We start from the raw sequence: 17,736 nt of genomic DNA, 5'->3' as shown, positions 1-17,736 counted from the left end.
ATGAAATCAAAAGATGCTTGCTCCTTGAAAGAAAAGCTATGACCAACCTAGACAGCATATTAAAAATCAGAGACATTACTTTGCCAACAAAGGTCCATCTAGTCAAAGCTATAGTTTTTCCAGTAGTCATGTTATGGATGTGAGAGTTGGACTATAAAGAAAACTGAGCTCTGAAGAATTGATGCTTTTGAACTGTGGTGTTGGAGAAGACTCTTGAAAGTCCCTTGGACCACAAGGAGATCCAACCAGTCAATCCTAAAGGAAATCAGTCCTGAATATTCATTGGAAGGACTGATGTTGTAGCTGAAGCTCCAATACTTTGGCCACCTGATGAGAAGAACTGACTCATGGGAAAAGACCCTGATGCTGGGGAAAGACTGAAGGCAGGAGCAGAAGGGGACAACAAAGGATGAGATGGTTGGATGGCATCACTGACTCAATGGACATACGTTTGACCAAGCTCTGGGAGTTGGTGGTGAACAGGGAAGCCTGGCCCTGTCATGGGGTCACAAAGAGTTGGACACAACTGAGTGACAGAACTGAACTGAACCCTTAAATGTTTTCCATCACCCTTGGTAAAAGCCACAGTCCTTACAGTAGACTTAAGGCCCTATGTCTGCTGCCTGGACCTCACTGACTTCATTTCCTCCTCCTCATCCCTGCTCATTCCATTCCAGCCACGCTGTTCTTCTCGCTGGTCCTTAAATGCCCCAATCACACTCCTGCCTCAGAGCCTTTGCACTTACTGCTCTCTCTGCCTGAAATGTCCCAGACAGGGCTTCATGCTCCCGGATACAGACCACTCCTTCACTCTGTTCAAGTCTCCAACTCTCAGTGAGGCTTTCACAAAGCATACTGATAATACAACCTTGCACATCCTTTCCCCTTAGCATTCACCTAACATTATATATTTTACTGATTTATCTTGCTAACATCTCTTTCCCTACTAGAATGTAAGCTATATGAAGGCAGAGATTTTAGTCTGGTGTATTTACTAATGTATGGCCTGCCCGTGTGGTGCTAGTGGTAAAGAACCCGCCTGGCAATGCAGGAGACATAAGAGATGTGGGTTTAATCCCTGGGTCAGGAAGATCCCCTGGAGGAAGGCATGGCAACCCACTCCAGCATTCTTACCTAGAGAATCTCATGGACAGAGGAACCTGGAGGAATCAGTCCGTGAGGTCACAAGGAGCTGTACACGACTGAAGTGACTTAGCATGCACACACATTTACTAATATATAATATTGCCTGGCATATAGTAGGTATGTCATAAAATCTGATGAATGATAAGAGCTTCTTCCTTAGCTGTTAAGATTCAGCTCAAAAGTGATGCTTTTCCTTATGTAGACCACCTCCTTTACTCCTTCCCAGTACCTTGAACAGGCCTTTAGCCTGGCCTCCAGGACATTCTACAGCCCCTACCTGTTTACAAGTCAGCTTCCCCCAGTAATAGATCTGCTTTACCAGTGCCTTGCACAGAGCTAGGCATGATATCTTTAATAGATGAATGTGTGAATGAATGAATGCATATTTGGATCTGAGCTGAATTGAGGTTGGCAACTGTATGTGCTAACTTCCCCAGAGAGTGAGAGAAGAGACTGTACCTTCTCTCCAATCTCCGTCTGGTCCCCGCCAGGCAGAACCTCCAGGTCAGCTAGCAGGGCACAGGCCTCCAGAGCCTTCTGGTACCGCTTGGGGTCCAGGGCTTGACCAAATAGCACGTTTTCCTGAAGAGTGCAGTTCTGGATCCATGCCTGCTGGGGCACGTAGGCCACGGAACCCTGGCCAAAGGAGAAGTTTACCTCGGGGTTTGCCCAAGACCTGCCCAAGCTTCCCTTCCCAGTAATCCCTGCCCCTCTCACCTTCATATACACCTTGCCTTCCAGCTTCTCCATCTCTCCCAGCAGGGCAGACAACAGGGAGGACTTCCCACAACCCACAGGCCCCACCACCGCCACTAGTGCCCCTTTTGGCACCTGGATATCTAGGCTGGGGGTAAGGAGACAAGTAGCCCAGTCAGAGGAAGCATCGAGGTTTTGTCCCCCACCTTCCACCTGAAGACCCAAGCTCTCCTCCTTTTCAGGCAGCACCTGAGGCTCTTCCTGCTTCCCAGGTCAAAAACTGAAGAGTGGGAGTGGGGTGGGTTCTGCTATGATCTGAATTGCAGTCCACTTTAGGCAGCTGAGAAGGGAAGGAGAAGCTGGTACCTGTGCAGGGCGGGTGGCAGGTCCTGGGCCCAGGTAAAGGTGCCATTGTGTATGATGACAGCATAGCCTGGTAAGACAGAGGTGCACAGGGTCAGGGAGCCCAGGGCAAGGGAGAGGATCCCTGGGTGGAAGAGTCCTAGGGCAAGGAGCAATGGGGAGCACAAGGAAGCTTGGGGGTGGTGGAGGGAGGTGGCAGGACGTCCCAGGGAGGAGTAAGAAGCGCCCTAGAGGAGGAAGGTGATCGTGGAGGCCTGGGAAGAGGTAACAGAGAGTAAAGAACCAGAAGAGGAAGAGGGCAGGCACAGAGTGAGGGCAGATGGGAAAAGAGGATGAAGAAAAGGAGGTCACAAGAGAAAAGTTAAAAACTTAAAACAGAATTTTCTGGAGAAGTGGCTGGGTTAAGGGAAGCTGTCTGGACCTGGGGTGATGGTCTTTCTTTCCACACACTGAGGGTCAAGTTCATCTTGGCTCAGGAAATGCTGGATCCGTTTCAAAGACACACTGGTCTGCATGCAGAAGGGTGTGAGTCAGCCCTGGAAGCTATGCCTTTCTTACACCCATCTCCTCTTACCCTTGCTGGCCCCCAACTTCCTGGGTGAGGCTGGACCCCCTGAGGGCCCAGATGCTGGTGCTGGGTCCCTTCTCATGACTGAGTCTTGGCTGGGTCCCACTGCCAAAGATAGGGTCCATGTTGGTAAGCGGAGGCTGTCTCCAGAAATTGCGTTTCCAGAAACCCTACCTAACCCTGACTCCAAATGGCCCATGAGTCTATTAACCTCATTCATCTTGGAACAATTCTTCATAATGCCAAATGGCCCTCCCCTGATTCCCATAACTCTCCCTGATTATCCCCTGATCCTAAACAGCCCCATCAACCTGCCCAAACTCCACTAGAACCCCAGCCCTACCCAGGCTTACCTGGGCCAGGTTGCTGATTAACTGGGGCAGCATGTTGAGGGGAATTTTTAAGATGTTGAAAAGCGACACGGATACAAAGGCCTTTTCAGCATCCAGCACGTTGTTCTTGTCCACGGATACATATACTCCGAGGGTGGTCAGGGTCACCTGGGCAGTGGTGGGGATGGGTGTCAGGGTGGAACCTGCTGGGTTCAGAAGCCCGGGCTGGCCAAGCAGGAGATGGGGCACCAGCCCAGGTATGGGCGCCTCACCAGGAAGGGGGTGCAGACCCAGATGAAGGTGGATATGGCGTGGAGGTAGGCAACCTGGCGCATCAGCCGGAGCTCATCCTGCCGGATGCCCTCCACCTGCTTCAAGAAGCTGGGCTCCCAGGCATACAGCTTCAGCACCTTGATGCCGCCCAGGATCTCGCTCATCAACTTGATGCGTGAGTCCTTGAACTTCATTTGCTCTACCTATGGAAAGTGTGGCAAGTGCATACCCGAGCCCCTCCCCAGACCTCTATCAATAGGGGCACACATCTTCTCTGCACTCACACACATGGCAGCTAGATTGCTCACCACTCCTCCACCCTCCTCCCTGCCAGCCTGTGTTGTACCCCAGCCTGGAATGCCCAGGCCAAGCTCCCTTCCTCTCTGCTGGACAAAATCCAGTTCCAGCCTCAGTACCCCATCACTGACCATCCCAGACTCCTTCCCTGGGTTCCTAAGGCATGTTCTCATAGGGCACCCTGAACATGTATACTGCCTCAAATCCACGTGAGCCTGAGGGAATAGATCCCTTATTTCTCTTTGTTCCCCAGCCCCCAACCCAAGGTGTATCAGGTCACTCTAATTTATTCATTCAGTCCCAATTTATTGAGTACCTACTATGTGCCAGGCCATGTGCTAGATGTAGGGCAGATAATAACAAACAACTGAAGGCCCTAGCCATCATAAAGCTGACAGTCTGATAGGAGAAGTAGCTAGGAAGCAAACAATCACCTGAATAAATGCTTACACTAAGTCATTATGCATACTCCAATGGGAGTAACAGGATTCTGGGATAAGAATAATTTGGATAAGAACCGGGAAATCAAAGTTTATGCTAGGAAATCAAAATTTTATCCTATGCTAGGAAATCAATGTTTATGTTTATGAAGGAAGGAAAGGAACTGGGCAAGCAAGAAAAGCTGAAGCACCTTTCAGGGAACAGTATGTATGATAGCCCAGAGGTATGCAGAGCTTGGTGATTTGGAGAAAAGAAAGGCCAGACTGGCTGAAACTCAGCCACATTCCAGGAGGTGAGGGCTTGAAAGGTGAGCAGGGGCCTAGTGGGTGGTAATGGAAATTTGTCGTTTATTCTATGTACAGTGGGAAGTTAGGGAAGACTTCAGTAAATGTTTGCAAATAAAGGACTGAATGACAGGCTATTTACACTAAGTGCAATGTAGCGGAGAAACTCTCATTAGACCAGAAGAGGCAAGTTCTATCTGATTCTGGCTTGCTGTAATCTCTCTGGGCCTTGGTTCCTCAGTTGCAAAATAAGAATGTTTCTAAAACCCTCTCAGGGTTGTAAGGCTAGAGTAAGCTGAGGTTTGTGAAACTGGCTTACAGCCATCTGTACTCAGTAAGCAAGGTAGTGGATAAGGCCCAGGTTGTGACTGCCCTCCACCAGGCACCTGGCCAGGGCTCCAGGCAGGAGCAGTTCAGTCTCCTAGCACCCACCTGGAAGGCACGCATCTTCACAGCCACAGCTCCGTTCAGCGGGATTAGCAAGATCATGAGAGCAACTCCGGCCAGGACGGAGGGACCCAGGTTCTGAGGGTGCACAATGGATAGATTAGACAGACAGACAGATATACAGAGTATATAGACAGAACCCAACAGACAGAGGCCTATTGACCTGAAATGCGGGGATGGGCCCAAAGCAAAAGTCAGTGGTCAGCCAAACAGATGGACAGTGAAAAGTAAACATACAGATAAAGCCAAAATTGCAAAAACATTTGCAGAAACAGCCAGCCATCAGGTAATGACAACAGATAGGGACAAACACTGGTTTCCATTGAAGGGTGTCCAGACACACAGGAAGGCAAATACAAACAGATAGGCAATGACAACCAGAGTCACACCCACCTCATCTCCAAATCCCTCTTCCCTCCCCTAGGTTCTGTGAGCGGGACAATCACACAGGCTGGAAAGATTTGATTGCAGACACCAGCATCCTCATAGTTCTGTCCCCCACCCCTCTGCTGACCCAGAATAACTCTCTCTTGTCCCATCTGAAGGAAGGAGAAGTCAGAAGAAGGAGGCAGAGAGCAGGGTTCAGGAGTCACCTGCCAGAGGAAGTACACTGCCAGGATGATCTGCAGGGGTGCTGACCACAGCAGGTTGATGAAGGGGACAACATCCATGAAGCGCTGGGCATCCACTGACATGAGGTTGACAATTTCTCCTACAGTGGACTCACGTTTGACTGAATTGGTGATGACCAGAGCCTGCAGGTGGACAGTTGGCTGATGGACTGGTCGTGCGAGTCTCTCCAAAGTTCCCCGGGCTGGCCTCCCCAGCCCCTCATGCCCCGCTCCAGCTGACCTTCCTATAGATGACACCTATGATCCCCGTGCGAAACCTCAACCCCATCACAAAGATGCAGTGGTAATACTGGTGTAAGATCAGGGTTTGCATCACGGAGCACACGAACATCAGCCCGGCCACCAGGAAGCCCCACCAGGTGGGGGCCGTGGGGTTTGAAATAAATCTGATCAGGATGCTGCAAATGGAGGAGAGAACAGTAAGGGTGGGGAATCTCCCCAGGCTTTTCCCCTACTGCTGCTCTCTTCTTGCCCCTCAGTTTCCACTTTCTCAAGCGTCTCATTTGGAGGCTGCTGGCCCTCCACAGCCCCAATCCAGACCATGCGAATCAGGGCAGAGCTGCCGCAAGACTCTGCCTCCTTACTCCTTTCTGCCTCCACCTCCTTTCCCATCTACCATGGCCTCCCTCCACCCACCTCTATTACTCTCTGGCCACCAACCTCACTGGCCTGCCTGCTTTGCCTCCTTGGACCATGTGGCAGGAAGCAATGCCACATGTCTGTTGATTAGACTTTCCTGCACCTTTGCTTGGACTGCTGAGGGCTCTGAGTCCAGTGCATGAACGCAGACTCTTGCCACTGAAATCCATCCTCTTCAATATCAGCCCCCAGTGCTGAGTGCTGCCCAGTGACCTTCTCCAGGACCCTAATCTAATTCCTCTCCCACAGTCCTCTTCACCTCTTACCTTCTGATCTGTCCTCACTCCCCACCTCTCTCAGCAGTGGCCCACTTACTTGTTCCCATTGAGAACTCCCTACCAACTACAAACTTCGCTGCAAACATTCACCCTCTTCCATTTGCCTCAGGACAGGAGGCGTCCTTCCGACTTTCCACGCTGGATTTTACCCCATAAGCCCCAGATCCCACCCACCTCCTCAGGAGCATGTTTCATCACTGACCCCCTTTCGTCTCATCTTCAGAAACCTCCTCTCCACCGGCAGCTCTGTGCCCTTGCCGACTAACATGATCAAGTCTCTTCCATGTTAGGACAAATCTCCCCTTGGCCCCATGAAGCTTCCTCCACAGTCATGGCCAGGCCTCTTCTGCTGTGGGTTTGGGTGTGACTCCCCAAAAGACATGCTCAAGTCCTAACCCCCGGTACCTATGAATGTTTCTTATTTGGAAACAGAGTCTTTACAGATGTAGTCAAGTTAAGATAAGGTCGTACTGGAACAGGGTGGCCCCGAATCCAGTGACTGAAATCTTTATAAGAGAAAAGACAGGTAGATTTGCACAGAGACACAAATGCAGACAGACAGACAGACAGACAGACAGACAGACACACACACACACACACACACACACACACACATACAGGAAGATGCCATGCAAAGATGGAGGCAGAGATTGGAGCGATGAGTCTCAAGCCAAGAAAGTCTAGTCTGCCAGCAGCACCAGAAGCTGAACGGATCTCACTCAGAGCCTCCAGAAGGAACCAACCCACTGACACTTTGATTTCAGACCATGCTTCCAGAATCATGAAAGAATACATTTCTGTTTTTAGCCACCCAGTTTGTGGGGCTCTGTTACCCTAGGAAACTAAAAACTTTTATAGGACGTTTCTAGACCTTCATTGGTCCTATCTCCACTGCAGACACCCCTCTCTCAGGCCCTTCCCCTTTATCTCAGCTTCCGTTTTTGGCAAAGTCACCAAAAAACTCCATGTTGCCTTCTTCAGGCTCTATTTTACTGGTCAACTTGCTTCACTGGAGGCCATGGCTTTCCCTGGATGTGTTCCCTGGTCCACAATCTGGATTCTTTTCCCAACTCTGGCCCCTCCAAGTTAGTCTTCTGCTCCCCCATACCTGTCAGAATGCCCTAGGACTCTGTCTGCCTTCATGGGAAGGCCCCTCTGTGGGAGGGGTTAGCCAAAGAGATGGAGCCCTGGGCTTCCATGATGACTCTGAAAACTCTCTGACCTCCCGCTAGCTGGGAATCTCCCCTTGGGGGCCACCAGCACCTCAGGCCTGACATGGCAAAGATGCAGCTCACCACTCTGCTCAGTGCCCAGGTCTCTCTTCCTGTTGAGCTCACTATCTCAGCAAAAAAAATCCATCATCCTCTAGCTATCCAAGAAGCCAGGTCACCTTTGTCCCCTCCCTTTCCGACACAAGCACCCATTTCCAGAGTAGCTCCTGAATCCAGCTCATTCCTGACCTGGACTTTCCTTAGACCTAGCTGGCCCACTTCCATCTGGCTACACTGCCTTACCCCACCCACACTACCAGCCGGGGCTCCTTCCAGATGCAAAGCCAGATGCCCCTCCCTGGCTACAAATCTTTCAAGGATTTTCTTAGCTTTCCCTCTCTCCCTTTGTTGTTCTGCCCCTCCCTCCAGTCACCCTCCCTCTAGCATTCATAAGTACTTGGATTTCCTGAGTCATGCTGTTTCAGGCCTTTGTGACTCTGCACCTTCATCTCCTTCTTCATCTAGTTAGTTAGTTGCCTGTCCTTCCAAACTAGATAACCTCCCTGGCTGGCAAGAGTACCCTGCCCCTTCCCAGACTGGCTTCCTGCCCCTCTGAGGGGTTTTTCAGACACCCGAATACACCTCTGCCCACATTGTGCTCTAATAGATTTACACACCAGTTTCTCCCACAAGACTTTAAGACCATATCTTATTTATCTCTGTATACCTAGGGTCTGGCACTATTCTGAGACCCTGGAGGCTCAAAAAATGTTTGTTGAATGAATGAATGCACACATTCATGGATGAAGGGGCAACGGAGTGAGGGCTCCTTCCCATTCCCTCATTTGAGAGCTCCTTCTGGTGGCTCAGAGGTTAAAGCGTCTGCCTGCAATGCAGGAGACCTGGGTTCGATCCCTAGGTCGGGAAGATCCCCTGGAGAAGGAAATGGCACCCACTCCAGTATTCTTGCCTGGAGAATCCCATGGATGGAGGAGCCTGGTGGGCTACAGTCCATGAGGTCGCAAAGAGTCGGACAAGACTGAGCAACTTCACTTTCACTTTCACTTTCTAGCCCCAGCTACTCAGGGGACAAATGGTGGAGCCTATCTGGAAAGAGCACCATAGCTGGAGTTCAGAGCTCTGAGCTCAAATCCATCTTCACCAGCTGTGTGCTCTTGGGCAAATCACTTCATTTCTCTGAGCTCTTATTTCCTCATTTTTGTTGTTGTTTTTTGTTTTTCTGCTTCCTCATTTGTAAGATGGGAATCCTCTGTAGGACTGTTGGGAGGATTTAAAGAGAGAAATTGTTTGTTTGTTAAGGTATACATCAGGGTACCTGGCAGTTGTACTCGGGCCAGGTAAGTTGGATGTGAATGGGGAAAGGAGGTGCAAAAGGCTCTGCCACTTGCCAAAGGTCACACAGAAAATGAGGCTAGCCCCTCCAGTTCCTGGACTGGGGCTCCTTCCCCACTCGTCATCCCCCAGGCCAGCCCCTTGTCCCAGGAAGGGCCATGTGGAAGGGAACGTGCACAGACCTGAGCAGCTGTGGGTTGATAAAGGACAGCAGATCCTGGATCAGCTTGAAGCCCATGCTGAGGAGGAAGCTGGTGCTGAAGGTGGCCATCAGGGCCCGCAGGAAGGAGGGCTCCTGGGCCCGGGGTCGGCCCTCAAGCAGCACCTCACCCTCGCTGGACAGTTTCTTCCTCGAAGCCTCTGCAGCCTGGCGTCTGGTCCGAGGAGGAAGGAACAGTGAGTAGGAGTGGGTACAAAGGCCCCACGAAGCCAAGGGCCACCGGGGCTATTGAAGAGCAGGTAGGAGGGGGAGCTGCTTTCTTGGCTCTCAGAATCGGGATAGACAATGCAACTTTCCAGCTGAGAATCCCCAAGTGACTCTGTCTCTAGGTTCTAGAGGATATATGAAGGGGTGTCTTAACTGCTCCCCAAGAACTATACACCCAGCAATTTCCAGCATCTGCCTCTCCAGGGCTGGCTCCAAGGAGAATGCTATGAGAAAGGAAACTTGGGCAGGGATGGCTAGTGGCGTAGTCACTGGGGGGCTGAGCAGGGAGGGAGTGGATGTGGCATGAAGGGACAGAAATAGGGTGCAGCAGGCAGACTGGAGACCATTAGGTCTCAGAGGCTCCAAGCCATGAACCCAAGACACGGATGACCAGGTCCAAGTCCCTGGCTCCTCCACAGCCAGTTGGCCATCAGAGGTTCAGATAGAACTAGCATGGGACTTCTGGGATCCAGACTGTGGGTGGAAAGCAAAAGGGTTTGGTCCTGGGGGGGATGTGGGTGAAGAAGGAGGACTCAAGAGTCTCAGATTTTTTGTCTGAGTAGTCAGCCCAAGACAGACTCCTGGGTCAGTGGGAAGGCCCTCAATCAGATGGTAATCTCCTCCAGCTGTTGCCTCCACATAGAAGGCAGGATTAAGTGGAGATGCTGGCTTAACCTTCTTCTCCTGGTCCTTTACCCTCCTGAGGGAAGTCTCTGGAATCAACCTTTCACGTCAGTCAGGGCAGTGCAGTGGTGACTGTAGGGGGCCAGACAGCTGGGTGTGGATTCTGCCCATGCCACCACCAACTAGGGGACCTTGGGTACATCATCAAAACTCAGTGTTCAGTGATGTCATCTGTCACACAAAGACATTACAGCCGGTGCAGTAGGGCTGTCAGACTGACTGGGTTAATCTTAGAACTACCCCTCAGACAGAGTGTCAGTCACTCTGTTGTGTCCAATTCTTTGCAATCCCGTGGACTGTAGCTAGCCAGACTCCTCTGTCCATGGAATTCTCCACGCAAGAATACTGGAGTGGGTAGTCATTCCCTTCTCCAGGGGACCTCCCCAACCCAGGGATTGAACCCAGGTCTCCCACACAGAAGGTAGATTCTTTACTGTCTAAGCCACCAGGGAAGCCCCTTGGACCAAGTAAGCGTGAAAGTATCAGCCATTCTCCAGCTGGCCCCATGCAGGCCTAAACTGCACACCCCAGGACCACTTGCACCTGTTTTTCTCTCCACCCCCAGCCATGTGATCTACCAACCTTGCCTGCAGGAGACCCAGGCTGTGTGAAGGGGATGGGGTGGAGGGGTGCGGGGACCGGGGGAAGGGGGGCCTCACCGCGCTGCCTGATCTTGTTGCTTCTCCCACTCCTCCAGCAGCCTCTGCATCACCATCTGGGAGCGGTCCTCCTTGTTTAGGGACCAGAGGTCTCGCTCCTCCAGGGGCCGCCTGTAGCCGAGGATGGCCAACCTGGAGTGGGCAGGCAGCACCACACTGGGTCAGAGTTTAGGGGCCTGGGGACAAGGGTCTCCAGGCAGGAGGGTGTCCCTGGGGGGACAGTAGCCAAGAAGAGTGTCTCCTTTATTCCTACACTGACTCCCACTCCAAGTTCCAGCCTTTTCTCCCTCCCTCTCAGATGCCCCATTGACTCCTGGGCCCTGGTGATGAAATTGATGCTGACGGGGGCCCTGAGCGATGACAAGACCCACTGGATGGATCCCAAGCCCAGGAGCTTCCTCAGTGCAACACGGTTAATGAGCTGTCACCAAGGTCACAGACATAATTCTCCTGCTTTAGCTCCTCTGAGAGATGCCCAAGGAAATGACAGCTGCAAGCTTATCCCTGACCAAAGAGCTGGGAACTAATTCTCCCTCTAGAACCCTGGGCCTGTCCCCATGGCCTGCCAGACACTGGGCTGGCCTGTGCCCTGGGATCAGAACCAGACCAGGCCTGGCTTCTGTATTCAGCCCCCAGCCCAAACAGATAGGTTTCCCCACCCTTGCCTGCCCCATGCCCACTGGGGTTCACAGTTCCTCAAACTCCGGGATTCTTTGCCTGCTCCTGTTCCTCTTTCTAATCCCCCAACTATCCAACCCCACCCCCAGATTCCCAGGCTTAGGGAACAGTAAACTCACTTTGTAAACCACCAGAAAGATAGGCGGGAGAGGAAGCCAGCTCCAGCCTCTGGGCAGGGGTTCTAGAAGGTAAAAGAGTGAGACAGGGGAAATCAGGAGTGCACATCACCCTCTCAAGGCAGAGCAGAGGGAGGAGGGTGCCTCACTCCTTCCTGCTCCAAGCCCTAGTTTGCACACCCTGGAGGTGACAAGAAGATCGAATGAATTGGAAGGGCTGGGCTGACCAATGGGCTGTGGAACCACCTTTACCACCCAACTCCATTAAAACTTACAGGGTCGATATTCTTAGGGGAGAAAAACGGTGGCTTCTCTCTGAAGCAGGAGAGGATGAGGGCAGAGAGCACCAGAGCAAAGTAGATGTAGAAGGTCGTGAAGCGGAAAGGGTCTGCGATCTTGCCCTGGGGGAGAGAGGGGAGCAACATCATAGCTTGGGGATCCCGGGGCCTGCAGTCCAAAGGGCTTCTTGGGGGCACCAGACCCCTCTGTGTAGGAGTCAGCCCCTGGGGGCCCCTGGGTCCCCCACCCAAAGGGCTCTGAGAGAGGGGAAAGATCATAAGGGGTCTGCTATTTGGTGGAGACTTGCCCTGCTCACCTACATCACTTTGTGTAATTGAAGAAATGAGGCTTCAAATGGCTCAGGAACTTGCCCAAGATCACAAAGTAATTGGATTGTTCCCAGCCTGTGCTCTTATGAATACACTTGACTGACTTCTCTTGAGATGGAGAAATAGGGAGATACTAGATTGATCCCCAGTGCTCCTACCACCACATCACCTTCCCCCCCACCCCACCACTGAAGATCAAGAGGAAGACCAGGAACTGAGGGAGGTGGGAAAAAGGGGGAGAACAAGATAATGGGACTCCAAGGAAGCCAGAATTGTTCATGGTTGCACACACGTTCTCACTGCACAAACTGCATTTGATGGTGGTGGAAACAGTGGCAGTGGCTACATTCCACAAGCAGCTAACGAAGGGCTCATCTTGCTGCATTTCCTTGGTTACACTGACTCTCACCCTGCTCACCAATTGGCTTCTCGGCAGAGAGGCAACAAGTAAGGAATGACACAAAAGGGACTGAACAGCAGAGGCGGTCCTGGGAGCTGGGCGGGGGGGGGGGGGGGGGGGGGGCAGAGAGGAGGAGTCTGGGAGCCAACAGTGACCTTGAGCTCTGGGGCCAACTCCTAGACGGTGTGGACCTAGCAGGTTTCTCTTTTCCCCTTACCTGTGTCAAAGCTGAAAGGATCTTGGAACGGAAGGGGATGATGCCACAGACCACACACAGGAACCAGAAGATGATGAGAATGCCCGAGGACCGGACCCCCTGCAGCCGCTCATACTGGATCAGCAGGGTGGCCAGCAGCTGTGCAGTGAGAGCAGCAGGCGCTGGGCCAGAGCACACATCTGGACCTGACTCCATCCCTCCCCACGACCCATGGCTAGATGTTTCTGGGGTTACCCCCTTCTAAGGTATCCAGCCTTCTCCTCAGAGCCCACGGTTCCCCCATCAGCATCCCACAACCCACTAGAGATCCTCCCCCACCCAGATCTCCTGGTCCCGCACTGACCATGGTGACCCCCACCACCAAGGGGGTGACAAAGAAGACGGGGGCAGGGGCCCAGCCGTGGACCAGGCCATGGAAGGAGTAGAAGAGGTCAACCCAGGAGACACACCACAGCAGGACGCCCAAGGCCTATGAACAGGGCATAGGTTGGAGCCTCCATCCTCAAAGAAACGGAGAGCCCCCCCTGGGGAGGGGCCTTTGGTCCTGAAACCAACAGATCTGCCCAGGCCTGCCCTCAAGGGCCGGGCTGGGCACTGCTCAGAAGCTTCTCCAGAGTGGGAGGGCATTGTTGGAGACCTTGACTGAACTTCCCCAGAGATTATCTCAACGGGCTGTAGACCCAGCTGGCAGGCTGCCATGGCCCTGAGCGCAGGGCGGGTGAGGCTGGGGAGCCCAGTCCAGTCACTGGGGTGGGGGAAGGGACTCATTCAGGTTCCGGGCCCACTCACAAGAGAGCCCTGAGCCTCTGACCGTTTTGAACCTGGAGAGGTGAGAGAGGACAATATAGCCTTGGTGGTGGCGCCGCAGGTAGAACAGGTAGCAGGGCAGAGCAGCCCACAGGTAGATGCAGGGGACCCAGGCCAGCAGGGAGTTCTGGAAGCAGGGAGTGAAGTCCGGGTTGTCTGTGTGCAGGGACAGGTTGGAGTCCTGGGAAAAGAGAGAAGAATTCAGGGGCAGCAATGGGCTCACGCTCCAGGAAGGGGGCTGGGCCAGAGAGCTGCTCCATGCGCCCTAGTGGTTGGAAGGTGTGTGATCTTGAAAGGCTAAATGAGCAAATAAGCAGACACTGTCCCAAGCATGAGCTCTCCCAGGAGGCTAAGGGTGCTAGTTTCCTCATTTCCTCATATTTTCTCTCTCTCTAATTGACATATAATTTAAGCACAATAAACTGCACCCATTTAAAGTGCATAATCCAGTGAGTGACAGTTGTAAACACCTGCAAAACCTCTATCCACAATAAAGATATCAAATATTCCACCATTATCTGAGTTCCTTTGTGTCCCCTCTGCAGCCCATCCCTCTCAGGCAACCACTGAACTGCTTTCTGTCATTCTAGATTTCCACTCTTTTTTTTTCTTTTTAATTAATTTACTTTATCAAAGCAGTATATGCACATGGTTGAAAGCAGTATATGCACATGGTTGAAGAGTCCACTTCCTCTCTAAGTCTCCCAGGGAAGGGGTAGGGAGCCTCTTTCAGCTTTAGTTGCCTCTCTGTTAAAAGTGGAGGCCATCCCCCACCCCACCTACCTCCCTCAATGGGAGTGAACTCAAAGGAACAAGGTGATGTGGAGAGAGCTTTGTAAACAAAGCCCTGGTGACCCATCCTCTCATTTTGCAGAGGACTGTCCTGGTTCTAGCACTGAAAGTCTTGGGTCCTTGGGAATCACTGAGTCCAGACAAGATCCCCACCCTCCATTTTGTCTTTACACCTAAGAATTTTTTTGGAAATGGATGGGGGAAACTATTCAAACATATATTTTACTAAAATTGTTTCCCCCAAGGCCACCAACAAACTAATCCTTTTTTCCCTTCTTGCAAAGTATTAGACATTCTTTAAAGAAAGCTCATCAAATATAAACAACTAAAAAACAAATAAAAAACAAGCCTCACCCACAAGCCCATCCACCTAGAGACAATACCAAAGGATAGAACCTCCTACCTTCTAATTGCCCGTTTAAAGAATTACCATTTTTATTTTTCTCAAAGTTATAACATGCATATAATTTTAAGTCTAACTGTGAAAAGGAAAATGGTACCCTGCCTCATTACTCCCCACCCCTAGCTCCATTTTCCTGGGGTAAATATGTCAAACATGCTAACATTGTTCTGGGAGCTACTTTCATGATTTTAAGCAATTTGCTTTCATTATTATTACATGATCTACCACTATTTGGTAATTGCTATTTTCTTTTGCCATTTTCTTCTCACTAGAAGGTAAGGCTTTTATCTCCCTCTCCACTTGAACTCCCTTAGCCTTCCAGTGTAGAAACATCACGGGCTGTTGCTAAATAAACATTCAGAGTTTACATATTTTTGACTATGTAAATATTGTTCACTGCTAAGTTCATTGCTACTGACTCTACTCCTTTCAGTTCGACCTTAGGCAAGATGCTTGAGCTTTACCTCTCTGGGCTTTAGTTTCTTCAAAGGTAACACTGGGATGATAACATCTCCCACAGGGCCCCTCCCACCTGGCCCCTCAGCCATCAGTCTAGCCCAAGCTCTCATCTCTTCCTGAGCAATTTCCATGGGATTCTCTTCCTTTCTGGTCTCTTCCTTTCTATGTCCTATGGGCCCAAATCCCTGCCCACACTCTCCTGGTCTTCCCCTTCCTTTCTGGTCTTTCTTTCCTTCTAAGCCTCTTTGTTGGTTCCCTCTCTTGGCATCAGAGTGCCCCCAAGCTCAGTTCTTTCCTCTTCTCCATCTCCTTTTCCATCTGCACTCAACCCCAGGGCAATCTCATCCAGTCTCATCTACGTGCCTATGGCTCCCAAGTTTATCTCTTCCCGTGCATGCCTGCATGCTAAGTCATTTCAGTCGTGTCCAACTCTTTGGGACCCTATGAACTGTAACCCACCAGGCTCCTCTGTCCATGGGATTCTCCAGGAAAGAATACTGGAGTGGGTTGCCATGCGCTCCTCCAGGGGATCTTCCTGATGCAGGGATAGAACCCACATCTCTTACGTCTCCTGCATTGGCAGGCAGGTTCTTTACCATTAGCGCCACCTGAGAAGCCCTAACTTTACCCCACTACTCTCCAAATCCTCAACTCTATATCCAGCTGCCCACTGGACTTCTCCATTTACACATCATACAAGAGCTTACAAGGCCCCCACAGCGTACCTTCCTGCCAACCTGTGACCTCTCTCACTGCTTCTCCCTCCATCACTCCAGCCAGTGGCCTCATTACTACTTTGGAACACACCAGGCATGTTCCTGCCTCGAGGCCTTTGCACTTGCTGCTCTCTGTCTGGAACACTCCTCCCTTAGGTATCCGTAAGTCTTTATTTCTCTTTGAGGCCTACCTTGACCACTCCGTTTATTATCGTCTCTTACACCCTATCTCCAGCATTCCCTTAACCTTTCTCTGATTTTTCTTTTCCCTATACCTACCACCTTCTAACATGCTATATAATTTAGTAGTTTAATGTGTTTTCTTTCATCTCTTCCTGCTGGCATATGTGTTTCTTGAAGGAAAGGATCTTTTTTTTTTTTTTTTTTTAAAGAATCTCTATTTCATTTACTGATGTATCCTAACTACTGAGAGCAATGCCCAGCACGTACTAAGTGCTCACCAAAAATTTGCTTTAAATAGATTAAACATTTGTTGAATAAATGAATAAACAAAAGGATAACCTTGTACCCTCCCTCTAAACCTTCAGTGGTTTCATACTGACTAGAAGACAAAGTCCAAGAATGGCATTCAAGTCCCACAGCTGGCCTTGAACTTTCCACCTATCTAAACTATTAAACTATATGCCTGAGTTCTATCATCTTAAGAAAACAGTTCACGGAGTGGTCTGCACACCCTGCTTCCCGTTCCTCAGCCTGTCCCCACTCTTTCATTCCATCTGGGTCAGCACTCTGCCTCTAATGCACCCGCCCACAGCTGCGAGATTTCTGAAATGCAGAGTTGTGCCCCTTGCCTCGTGTCCCCAGACCCGCTCCTGGAGTCAAGTCCAAGCACCCCTCCTGCCTTCCCACTGCTCCTTTCCCCCACTGCCAAACTCACTTCACTCTAAATTGCACTCCTACACCTTTTTTCAGTCTGGTCCCTCTTTCCACCTGTCAAAATCCCAACAACAACAGGACAGGGTGGCGGGCCCAGCTCAGGAGCCACCTCTCCCATCTTGAGCATCCTTCCTGCTCTGAACTCAGCACTTAAAGACCTAAAGAGCTGCCTTCCAGAATATGTCTTCCACTTGATGATGCTCCAGTAAAGGCCTGCTATGGGCTTGGTGGGGAGGTTGGGGAGGTGGGGTGGAGGCACACTTGGGACAAACAGTTCCTGCCTCTAGGGAGCGTGAGGTCCACAGACACACTGCTTTGGGGGCATTTCACTCAAACCCTGGAAAGCAGAGGTTGTGCCACATACATCTTGTATTCTAGAACCCAGTACTCGGTAGTCACTCAAGCAATGCAAGCTAAGGCCCAGCAGAGCACTGAGCACTGGCACCCAGCCCATGGCTGAAGACCGGATCATAGAGCGGGATTACACTGTAGGCCTGGTCAGGCTCTTCCAAGATGGGGGAGGCAGACACCCCGGCCTGCATGGTTTTCCTCTTTAAGACATTTCTTATCCGAGTATAATATACTTAGAGAAAAGCACACACAGCTTAAGTATACACCTCAGTGAATTCTCACACACTGAACATGATTGTGTAACTAGAACCCAAATCAAGAAACAGGACATGGCTGATGCCCAGAAACTCCTCTTGGGCTTCCTCTCAGCCACTCCTCATCCCAGGGGAATTTTGTTCTGAGTTCCAACAACATGTGATTTTGCCCACGTGGGACTTTCCTATAAAGGAAACCACACAGCCTAGATCCTTCAAGTCTAGCTTCTTCACTCTGCACTGCATTTGAAGGGTGGCATCGTAGCTCAGTCGGTAAAGAATCTGCCTGCAATGCAAGAGACCCAGGT

At 51.0% G+C, this 17,736-nt stretch overlaps 1 protein-coding gene across 3 annotated transcripts in view; it reads right to left on the bottom strand.

The window, feature by feature from the left end:
* ABCC3 (ATP binding cassette subfamily C member 3) overlaps positions 1-17,736 on the bottom strand; it is a 48,934-nt gene that overhangs the window by 22,152 nt on the left and 9,046 nt on the right. For 2 of the 3 annotated variants that reach the window (XM_065910417.1, XM_065910416.1), the window contains exons 2-17: positions 13,561-13,737; positions 13,093-13,218; positions 12,750-12,887; positions 11,800-11,925; positions 11,528-11,589; positions 10,731-10,862; positions 9,143-9,334; positions 5,700-5,877; positions 5,441-5,602; positions 4,833-4,925; positions 3,378-3,581; positions 3,127-3,273; positions 2,627-2,714; positions 2,209-2,275; positions 1,864-1,990; positions 1,606-1,782 (exon numbers count right to left, since the gene is read on the bottom strand). In XM_065910417.1, coding sequence (XP_065766489.1) covers positions 1,606-1,782; positions 1,864-1,990; positions 2,209-2,275; positions 2,627-2,714; positions 3,127-3,273; positions 3,378-3,581; positions 4,833-4,925; positions 5,441-5,602; positions 5,700-5,877; positions 9,143-9,334; positions 10,731-10,862; positions 11,528-11,589; positions 11,800-11,925; positions 12,750-12,887; positions 13,093-13,218; positions 13,561-13,737 — 2,196 coding nt within the window. The remainder of the gene's footprint in view (positions 1-1,605; positions 1,783-1,863; positions 1,991-2,208; positions 2,276-2,626; positions 2,715-3,126; positions 3,274-3,377; positions 3,582-4,832; positions 4,926-5,440; positions 5,603-5,699; positions 5,878-9,142; positions 9,335-10,730; positions 10,863-11,527; positions 11,590-11,799; positions 11,926-12,749; positions 12,888-13,092; positions 13,219-13,560; positions 13,738-17,736) is intronic. The other variant, XM_065910418.1, reaches the window with a different exon arrangement.

Source organism: Muntiacus reevesi, chromosome 18 (genome assembly GCF_963930625.1).
Source record: "Muntiacus reevesi chromosome 18, mMunRee1.1, whole genome shotgun sequence".
NCBI lineage: Eukaryota > Metazoa > Chordata > Mammalia > Artiodactyla > Cervidae > Muntiacus > Muntiacus reevesi.
Note: the sequence above shows the minus strand (reverse complement) of the source record. Positions and strands in the feature narration are given on the sequence as shown.